Below are 11,003 nucleotides of genomic sequence, written 5' to 3'. Positions count from 1 at the left end.
TTGTGAGGTGGTAAATGCATTTTCCACATGTCAGGGACATGAATTGCTATTTGCAGAGGGTATAATGATCATCTCCAAAGATAGTTACCACCAAGCCCTTTCCTTCTCATATATGCATATCCATTGGGAAGTATAGGTTTTTCCCTTCATCTTTAATCTAGGCTGGCCCTATAGATTACTTTGAATACAATGTAGTGGTGTACTGAGATTTCTAAGCCAGGGCCTCAGGAGGACTCATGGCTCCTACTTCTCTGTTCTTGGAATGCTCCCACTTGGGAGGTTACTTCTTGAATCATGACAGGAAGAAACCCAGTCATTCATGACAGAAGAACCCCAAGCCATTTGGAGAGGCCACATAGAGAACTGAGATGTGGTAGCTGGGTTTCCAGCTGACAATCAGTATCAACTGCCAACCACATGAATGAGCTATTTTGGATATTTCAAACCCAATCAAGCTTCTAGAAAATTGTAGCTCTAGTCAACACCATATAGAGAGCAACCCAACTGATTCCTGTCAATTCAGAATTGTGGGGGGAAAATTAAATCGTTGTTTTAAGTCAATTAAGTTTGGGGTTGTTAGTAGTTGGCAGCCAAAATAATACATATGTCAATACATTAAGTAAATAAGATGAAGATCAAGTAACTCACTTCAACTCAAGAACAAAACAGCTTATGTTTCATTTATTTATTTGTTCCTTCTTGCCTTCCTGCTTTGCCATCAGTCCTACCAGAAATCTTAGTAATTTTGGCATCAGTCCTTCATATTAAAAATTTTATCTAAATGTATTCCTATGTAACAAAATTTGCTTGTTTTTAAACTTCAAAAAAGCTGTCATACTACATGTGGGCTTCTGAGACTTGCTTTTTGGGTCTTTCTTCCTATTAAAAGGACAAAACTCACAATTTATTTTTCATTCTCTTGTCAATATTCATTGAGTGGTTACAAAGAGGGCTGCCTTGAACATTCTCATAGATGTACTCTTGTACACCTATGGAAACATTTCTCTAAGGTATATTTGTAGAAAAAGAATGGTCAGGTATTAGAGTATTAGAGAATGTAAGTAGTTAACTTCACAAGATAACGCCTGTGTATTGGTTTATAATCCCACCTGTAAATGTCTTCTTGATGTATTAATCTTCATTAATATTGTCTTATCTCTTAATTTTTCAATCTATTGGATGTAATTCACCACGGTCTTAGTTGATCATATATGAGACTAAACATCTTTCATGTGCTCAGTCACATCCTCTTAAAAGGTCTGGTTTGTCTTTTGCTCATTATTTCTACAGTACAATGATGAATAGAAGTGATGATAAAATAAGTATTCTCATTGAGTTCCTAATTTTTAATGTGCATCTAGAACTTAGTCATGCTGCATTATCCTTTTTAAAATAATGTTGAATTTAGCTTATCAATAGTGCTTTTGGTTTTCACATCTGTTCATGTATGTGATGAGTCTGTAAACTTTCTCTTCTCCTACTGAATGTGTCTGATTCTATTATCAGTGAAGTTATACTGGCTTCAGTAGAGCTAAAGAGAATTCCCTCATTACCTAGCCTTTGGGAGTTTGTATGAAATGTTGAGATAGTATGGTCCTTGAAAGAGAAACATCTGTAGATGTGGGCTAGATGTTCTGCCAAAAAATTATTTACTATTCAACACTATTGAATAAGTCCATGTAGCTTGTCCATTTCTTCTTTGGACAATTTAAGGAAATGCCATTTTTCTAGATCTTGATCCATTTTACATTTCAAATATATTAAAATGCTCATCTGTATCTCTATGGGTGAGGACTCCTTTTCAATCTTATACTGTTTTCTTCTTGTTCAATTATGCCAATTTTACTGTTATCATGAAAACAGCTTTGACATTGTGATACTGTTTTCTAATTCACTGATTTCTTCGTTTGCCCATATCTCCATGCTTTAACATTAGGTTTATTCTGTTGGTCTTAAGTTACATACTTAGGCTTTTTCTTTAAGCATTTAGATTCATTCAGTGCTGTTTCTGCTACATCACCCAATTTTTCTAAATGCAGTATTTATAATTAGGTTCTATGTATTTATGTTTTCTTCTTTCATCTAGGTTTTTAAAAACTTGTAAATGTATGACTTTTAAAATTTTAACCTTTATTACTAACCTCTTATTTCGGATCATCCTTTGAATACTGATTTTTAAAACTTTATTGTGACTTATTTCATGCCTAGTACATGGTCAATTTTTGCTAAAATAAAATGCTTAAGAATATTCTCTATTTGCTGATTATTTTAAATTTGTCCATTGAATCCCAGAAAAGATCAAATGCTACTCACATATGCAAGTGCTTTGAAAATGGTAAAGCAGTATAAAATATAGCAAGTTAGGTATGAAAGTAATATATACATGCAATAGCAGAAACCCAATTTAACTGCATGCCACAACTGATGTAATGATTCTTGTCTAATTTGCATTTTCAGAAAAGACTGTTCATATGTTACAACAGCAGCTAAGTTTACAACAATTTTTCTTTGTTCTTGGCAAACAAAAAAAGGTTAAGAATTTGCAGACAAGTCTTGGCAAAAGGATATTCTGAGGCAGCTTTGCCAATCCCTGAGAATATTGTTGGCTGCATTGCCTAAATCTGTTTTTTTCATTCATTCTTTGGCTTGGTTTATCAGCAATTGGGATCTGTTGAAATCTCCCACAATATTGTTCAATTTGTTGGGTTAGCCTTATTAATTTTGAGGCCATTTTATAAAGTATGTGCAAATTTAAAATTGATATATATTTCTAGTGAATTGTTCCTTTTATCATTTAATGGCCACCTCCTCTTTAATAATACTATCATAAAATCCAATTTTAATTTAGTATCACTAAAACTACACAAATTTTGTCTGTTTTCATCTTTTAAAAAATCCAGCCTATAGCTAGGTTTTAAAGACCTAATCAATCTGTTGTTGAACTGAGTTTAGTCTATTCATGTTTAATTAATACTACCTGACTTGTTACTATTATACTAATTTTATTCCTCCTCCACCCCTTACTTCTTTTGTACTGTTATTGTCTTCCTATTCCACTATTTTCAAGTTTTCCTTTACAACAATTCATTCTGTATCTATTATTTTAGCAGTTACACTTGATATTTTACTAAAAATTTAAAGTTAAACAGTATCTTAACCTACCTTCTGGACAATGAAAGCATCTCAGAACATTAATTCTAATCACCCTCCTCCCATCTTAAAAGCTATTATCCAGTTTTTCAATTATACCTTAAAGTCCACATTCATGTTGCATAAAAATGTTTAATTTTACACTGTTTACAATTTTACTTCTTATAAACACTTAATTACAACCTTTTTATATTAACAATACCTTTGATTTGTATCATTGTATTTGTTCACTAGTTCTTCAATTTCAGATCATCTTTGTGGAAACATTTTCCTTCTTGAAGATCATTCTTTTGTAGTTTCTTTATTGAAATTCTGTTGATAGTAAAAGTCTGTTTTTCATCTGAACATTTCAGTTTTGCTTGGTACAAATTCTAAGTTGATATAGTTTTTCTCAGAACTTTGAAGGCATTATTATTCCACCATCTTTGGGTACATTGTTGCTCTTGAGAAGCCTACTGAGTATGTGACTGTCTTGCCTTCATTGATGCTATTTTGATTCCTTTGAATGCTTTTAAAATCTTGTGCTTCGTATCTCGTAGTTACACTACTTTGGATTTAGGCATGGTTTTGATCCATTTATGTTTGGGATATACTGTGCTTCCTAAAATTATTGAATTCATGCTTTTCAAGTAAGGAAAATAGTTATCTTCAAATATGCCAGCCACTCTTCCATCCTCTTTTTCTCTCATAATACTTCTGGTTTTTATAATACTTCCCTCCATATCTCTAAAGTTCTCTTTAATATTTGCATTTTCTAGCTCCTTGTTTCTCCTTGCTGCACACAAGGTAATTTCTTTAGATCTCACTTCCAGTTTATTTATTGTCTCTTGAGTCTAATACAACATTCAACATGTCTGAGGGTTCTTTTTTTTTAATTTCAAGTAACATTTTTTCATTTTTGTAGTTCTTTCTTTTTTAGATCTGCCTGTGGTTCCATTTTTCATAGATGTCAGTGATGAGACCTTAGAGAAGTGAATTATTTCTATAGGCTCTTTCTCACACTAGTTTTTAATTTGCACCTGGTAATATCTAATCATAATATTGCTTTATCTATGGAAGTCCTGAGCCTTAACTTGCTTTTGCTATGAGCTACAGGGTACTACAAACTAAATGCCCACTTCAACTGTCCTGGCTGGAACAGCATCTCAGATTCAGATTCATTTCCTTGTTTCTAATCCAAGGCAAATTGCATATGGTTATGTTGCAATTGGTATTTGCCATCTGAGCAACCACTGCCCACTTGCATGTTTAATATAGTATTCACAATTCCCAACCAAAATGTGTTCATTTTTGTGAGTAAAAATAGAGGTATGATTCTCAGAAACTTCCCCTACTTTCTTTCAGCCGATTAATGCATTCAAAAATAGATTTTGTTCAGGATTTAGTTGTTTTTCAGTACTTAGCCTAACGTAGTGCCAGAAGTAAAAGTCTTATAAAATATACTAAAACGGGTATAATATACTAACCTGAGAAAGCATGTGATTTATGGCAAGCCTTAATAATTCAAACCTCTCTGGAAAGGTTTCCTATCCCTTGACCAGAACTCGATCACTATTTTGAAACTGAGTATACATTAGAAAGGTCCTAGGATATGAACTTATCCAATAGATTGTTGTCCCACTTTGTAGAAATTTCTCGCATTATTCTAAGATACTCAGTTAAATTTATAATATATGATCCAAATCAACAGGACTAAAATCTATAAAAATAAAGTATCATTTTAAACATTTTAAAAAATAGGTAATAAGGATTTGTTACAGCAACTTCCATCTATATGCACAACTTTATTTTTGGAAGCCTGAGCCATCTATAATATAAGCAGGGCTAAACAAGGCAGCTGGTGATTTCATTTTAGTCAGAAACCTAATAGGCATTATGACAGCAGAGGTGGCTGCTCTGGTCTTAAATGCAGATGGACTGTTTGCATCTTCATTATTCATAATGATTGCTTTGTGTTCTCTGGAAGATCAGGAAGCTCTCTCTGCGTCCCACCCTAATCACTGAAGTAATGAAAGGAGATTCCCGCAGCAAAGACTGCGACCACAACTGCTGCAATCACACCTACAGGTAAAGCAAACAAAAAGCAAATGGTCATGGGATAAGCAAAACAAAGGCTTAACTGATCCTAGGCTCTGAAATGTAGGTAACCCACGAGCTTAGACAACAAGATGCACCTGCACAAACACATGCTCACACACACGTATATATGTATTAAAAGCCAGCCAGTTGGGCAGCCCTGGTGGTGCAGCCGTTTGGCACCGCCTGCAGCCCCGGGCGTGATCCTGGAGACCTGGGATAGAGTCCTGCCTTGGGCTCCCTGCATGGAGCCTGCTTCTCCCTCTGCCTGTGTCTCTGCCTCTCTCTCTCTCTGTCTCTGTGTGTGTCTCTATGAGTGGATAAATAAAATCTTAGAAAAAAATAAAATAAAATAAAAGCCAGCTAGGCTTAGGAGGAAAACATAGCAATAAGCTGGATAGATGGCAAAGGCTTGACTGATAATCATGTACTTCATCACTTAGCAAAACCTGCAAAAAAAAAAAAAAGTATCTCTCATACACTTGTGCACACACATCTGACAGAAAAACTCACACATCTTTAAAAAGTTTCTATAAATATGCACACTGGCATTCCAGCTGTCCCAAGGTAGCCAGTTTCAACCAAAAGACAGTCCAATGGGCAGCGGGTCTCAAACATGACAAGTCGTTTGTGTAAATATTAAAACTAAAAAACTCAGATTCCACCATTATAAAATCTAAAAATTAGTTACGTTTGTCTTGGTAACTTTTAGTTTTGTTTATTTTTTCCTAATAACTAGAAGTTAACCAAAACAAAACTGACCAGAGTAGTCTAGACAGACACACACATACACATGCACTTCGATACAAAGAATTTAGGCAATTATATAATGAGTAAGTTCCAAGAAAAACAACTAAATCTTCTGGCTTCTAACTCTCAGTTAAAAGTCTTAATGCTTATAAAGTATTTCTCAAATTGGCACTCCACTTAACAATAGTCTACATGTTCTTTTATCAATAAGTCTGAACAGTGTTAAAGTAATTGCCACACTTCTTTGGAGTCTTTAAAATTCTAAAGTTCATTACAAATTTTCAGACCTGAATTTGACATTTTTCATAGACTATGTATCAGAATTTTCTACAATAGCTGTTTTGCAAAGAACACCAGTCTGGAAAGCATTGGCCCAACTATACTAATTAATTCCCAAAATGCAACAGGTTTTTCTTCTAAAAACACCAAAAAAGGGGTGCTTGGGTGGCTCAGTTTGTTAAGCACCTGACTTTTGATTTCAGCTCAGGTCATGATCTCAGAGTAGTAAGATGGACCCCTATGTTGGGTCTGCCCTGGTATGAAATGTGTTTAAGATTCTCTCTCTCAGGCACCTGAGTGGTTCAGTCAGTTTCAGGGTCTGCCTTCAGCTCAGATCATGATCCCAGAGTCTTGGGATTGAGCCTTGCATTATGAAGCCTCCTTAGCAGGGAGCCTACTTCTTCCTCTCCCTCTCCCTCTGCCTCCCAATTGCATGCTCTCTCTCTCTCAGTCTCAAAAATAAATAAATGATTCTCTCTCTCTCTCTGCCCCTCCCACCCACTCTAAAAACAAACAAAAACACCAGAAAAATTAATAGGAAGTGACATGTTTGAAGGCAATTAGGATAATGCATTATTTATAAATATTTCCATCTCTTTCATCTCCAGGGTCTAGTACTTTCCATAATACTCAATAAATACCAGCTTAATCTAGCACCTCTAAGAAAGCAAAATGTAATGGAAATAATTTTAAAATAATGAGAAAACCAAAGTCCAACATAACATCTTTTCAATGTTATAAAGGAAATTAAATACCTATATTTTGCTGAATTTTCATTATTACTGCAGTTTTAATTGGTTGTTTTGGTTGTTCATCATCTGTGTTGTCCAATGAAGCTTCAGTATTCATAGAGTAACTCACACAAGCTGCAAGAGGATAATAATAATAAATCCTAAATAAATGGGAATTATTAAATTATTTAAAATAAGTTTTAAAGAAGAACATTATAAAGAACATATACAATGAGCTCCAATTTCCTCCAACTTGCCTTTTTTACAACACAATTTGCTCGTCAAATGCAGGTGAATTAAATTTCATGGAATATATGTCAAACTGACAATTTTAAAAATACTATAGTTTTATAATTGACTGAAACCAGAAACCAGAGAGTTAGTTCTAAATGACTCTCACAAATTATGGGAATATAAATATAGTAAAAAAATATAGTAAACAAATATAGTAAATAAATAATAATATGGTAGGGAAGTATAGATAATATAGACAATTTAGATAACAACAAAGATAGTAAACAAGTAATTTGTATAGTAAACAAGTAATCTGTTTCTTATATTGTAGTAAAAATAAACTGATGCCAAAAATCAAGGAGCAGAGTAATTTTCACTCTTAGTTGGGATTAATTTCTATCATTCTTATTGGTGGCTTAACAATAATTTCAAATAATTAGTTATTAATATTAAAAGCAGGGATTAGCAACTGCAGTCCCATGAGGCAAACCTTATGTGCCCCACAAAACGTAAAATATTTACTATTTGGCCCAATACAGAAAAAGTTTGCTGACTGGATCTAACCTGAAATTTGAAATATAGTAGTCCTCCCTTATCTGAAGTTTCAGATACCTGCAGTCAACTGCAGTCCAGTAGCAGATGATCCTATTTCTGACATAGAGTCAGCAGGTCAACAGTATCCTAATGCTATGTGTCACCATGCCTATATCATTCATCTCACTTCATTTCATTATGAGACATTTTATCATCTTACATCATCACAAGAGGGGTGAGTACAAATATTATATTTTGAGAAAGAGCACATTCACATAACTTTTTTTACAGTATACTGTTATAACATTATTATTTTTAATCTCTCACTGTGCCTAATTTATAAATTAAACTTTATCACAGGTTTGTATATTTAGGAAAAAGCATGGTACATAGAGGGTTCATAGTATATAGAAAGGTACTATGTGCAGCTTCAAGCATTCATTGGGGTTCTTGCAACTTATCCTCTGCAAATAAGGGGGTCTACTGTATACAAGCAAAATATGATCATTAATTTAACCTTAAAACACCTCAGTGTTAAACAAGGCAACTACCTTATCTCATTTTACAGATGGAAAATAAAACCTGAAAAGTTAAGTGCATATTTGAGAGTCATGAGCAGCAGACTGAGGATTCAAATACTAAGGTTCTATTTCATTACGCTGGCAATAATTTATATAGATTAGCTTAGCTGAATTTATTTAACACTGATTAAAACTGTCTGAACTAAAAACATCCTTAGATATCATAGTCAGTGGTTTTCATTTTTTTCCCTAGTGCTAAAGACTCTGATAGAAAATCCCAGCATATAAAATAGATAAAAATAGAATTATGCTGACTAAAGCAAGAATGGACAGCTCCTGGAGCCAGACCCCCCTCTTTCCCTCAGAGGTGGTAATCAAATGCTGTTCTATATGATTCCAGGGAACTGTCTAAAGTATCTACACTTCATATTGATCTTTTTATTTGCAAAGAGTAGAGAACCACAGAATGAGAGACAATGAATACTACCATTTAAATTCAAAATTAAAGAGCTTATTGCTTAGATTTAAAATGTTCTTGTAGACATCTTTACATTTCAATATAACGGCACAGGCTCACAAGTATGATATATAAACTTACTGAACCAGGTATCTGTGGTACCAAAACAGATAAAAGAAAAAAAACTGCCTAATTTTCATCAATTTCCCATGAAGAAAAGTTTACTGTCATTTTGAGAAATCATCTTTAGCCTGGGTGGTTCAATTGGTTTAAGTATCTGCCTTTGGCTCAGGTAACAATCCCAGGAGCCAGGGATAGAGCCAGCATTAGACTCTTGCCCAGCAGGGAGCCTGCTTCTCCCTTCCTCTGCCTGCTGCTCCCCCTGTTTGTGTTCTCTCTCTGTCAAATAATAAATAAAAATTTTTTTTAAAAGAAATCACCTTAGATGATTTCTAATCACCTCATTAGAATCAAAAGTATCACCAATCCTTTTTTTCCTCTTTAAGCATATAACCAAAGAACTCTAAAAACAAACAAAACTCTTTTTTTTTTCTCCCATATCATATTGGTTACAAAGGCTAAAAATTCTTATTATGAACTATCTCTAGAAACATTCTGTCTTCTGTATTTCCACAGTTTCTAGATTTCTCAAGGATTAGAACTTAGTTCTAGATTACATTCACCTACTAGCTTCATATTTCCCTTAACTTCATCTATAGATCAAAAAGTTGAATGAATAGTACAGTTTATTCATGTTAACACACACACAATTTTGGTTTTTCTATTAGTAAATATCAGTCCAAAAAACTTTTTTGGGGGAGCCACTAAAATCCATATATAAGATAACAAATACAAATAAAAATAATGGATGAACCATGAATTACACTTATTTGCTAAAGGATTTTTCTTGAGTACTTGTATTTAAAGAGCACAAAAATGGTTTTGTCATGACATAGTACTTATACATTTAATATTGTTATATGCAAAAGTCATGCTCTAGTATATCAATTCTGCACAATTTACTTCTATTAAAAAAGACATTTCACTTTAATCTATCATACAAACTCATATTGGTTTGATACAACTCTGAGATAATTTTACTGAGGCAGAGCATTTTTCAAGGATAAATATGATCTTGTCATAACAATTTACTTGTGTTTATTTTTGATGGGAGCTTCCAGGATTTTAACTCAAATCTCATACACAATGTCATTTTACTACTCTCTGAAATTTAAATGCAAATAACATGATTCGATAGGAAATTAGATCTTAACCGTTCCTTAAAAACGAGGTAATTTTAACTTCAGACAAGCCTCAAATTAATCATGTAAGAACCTTTTGAGCAACTATCAACAAAAGAGAAAACAAGGGCAATAATGAATGCATGTGAAGTTGTAAATGTGTTCAATTTCATTCCAAGCTGTTGGCAGTTAGGCAAGACTATTTAAATGCTTAAAATAAAATGTTACGACTTGAACTCCTTAGTTATCTTCTTGCCCATCCCTGAATACTAAAGTAATGAGGTTTAACTATACTCAATAATTTAGTCATAAAAATACATGTTCATTATTGCTTCTCTCCCCTTTATATTATCAATGTTTAACCAAACAACAAAAAGTAATTAGCTCTGATATCAAGACAGAATTGGAAGAGTTTCACCAGATTTTAAAGGTGTCTCCAATTTTTAGCTGATACTGTAGATAGAATGTATCTGAATTATTAACTTAATATCTAGTAGAAGATGACTAATGCATTTAAGAAATTTTAAAGCCATAGTTATCCTTCACCTTAAGTGAGTCATTCTGACAAACAAATTGTTCTTCATCCCTTAAGTCATTTAAAAGTATGTTATTTTAAGGCACTCACCTGGCAAAATATGTATTTCAAACATAGCAACTACTTGGCAAGTATTTTATAGAATAGAAATAATTAAATAATAATCAGCAAATAATAACATCAAATACTTAGAAAATAAATCCAGATTCTTATAAAAAGTTTAACACCCCTAAATGTACACTTACTGATTTCAATTTTTGAACTTGAACATTTGAACTTCACTTTTTTTGGTTTATTGTATATGAAAACCCTAATTTCAAATATATAGGAAAATCTATACACACTATAAAATATTACTTTCATACTTTAATGTTAATATTTTTTCATTATACTCTAGAAATTATTTAAAAGTCTTATAATAGTGGTTAAAATCACCCTACATTTATGTATCTCTTTTTGTTTAGAAAGTATTTTCCCTAATATTCTGACTAAATT

The 11,003-nt window shown here is 33.0% G+C and overlaps 1 protein-coding gene across 6 annotated transcripts in view; it reads right to left on the bottom strand.

Moving 5' to 3' along the window:
- Nucleotides 1-3,262: 3,262 nt before the first annotated feature.
- Nucleotides 3,263-11,003, bottom strand: part of ODR4 (odr-4 GPCR localization factor homolog) — a 41,296-nt gene continuing 33,555 nt past the window's right edge. For all 6 annotated transcript variants that reach the window (XM_038542329.1, XM_038542328.1, XM_038542325.1 and 3 more), the window contains 2 exons: nucleotides 7,011-7,121; nucleotides 3,263-5,211 (listed from right to left, as the gene is read on the bottom strand). In XM_038542329.1, the coding sequence (XP_038398257.1) occupies nucleotides 5,144-5,211; nucleotides 7,011-7,121 (179 nt within the window). In that variant the 3' untranslated portion in view covers nucleotides 3,263-5,143. The remainder of the gene's footprint in view (nucleotides 5,212-7,010; nucleotides 7,122-11,003) is intronic.

This window comes from Canis lupus, chromosome 7, assembly GCF_011100685.1.
Source record: "Canis lupus familiaris isolate Mischka breed German Shepherd chromosome 7, alternate assembly UU_Cfam_GSD_1.0, whole genome shotgun sequence".
In the NCBI taxonomy this organism is placed as follows: Eukaryota; Metazoa; Chordata; class Mammalia; order Carnivora; family Canidae; genus Canis; species Canis lupus.
The sequence above is the reverse complement of the archived record's forward strand: the minus strand, read 5'-3'. Positions and strand labels throughout refer to the sequence as shown.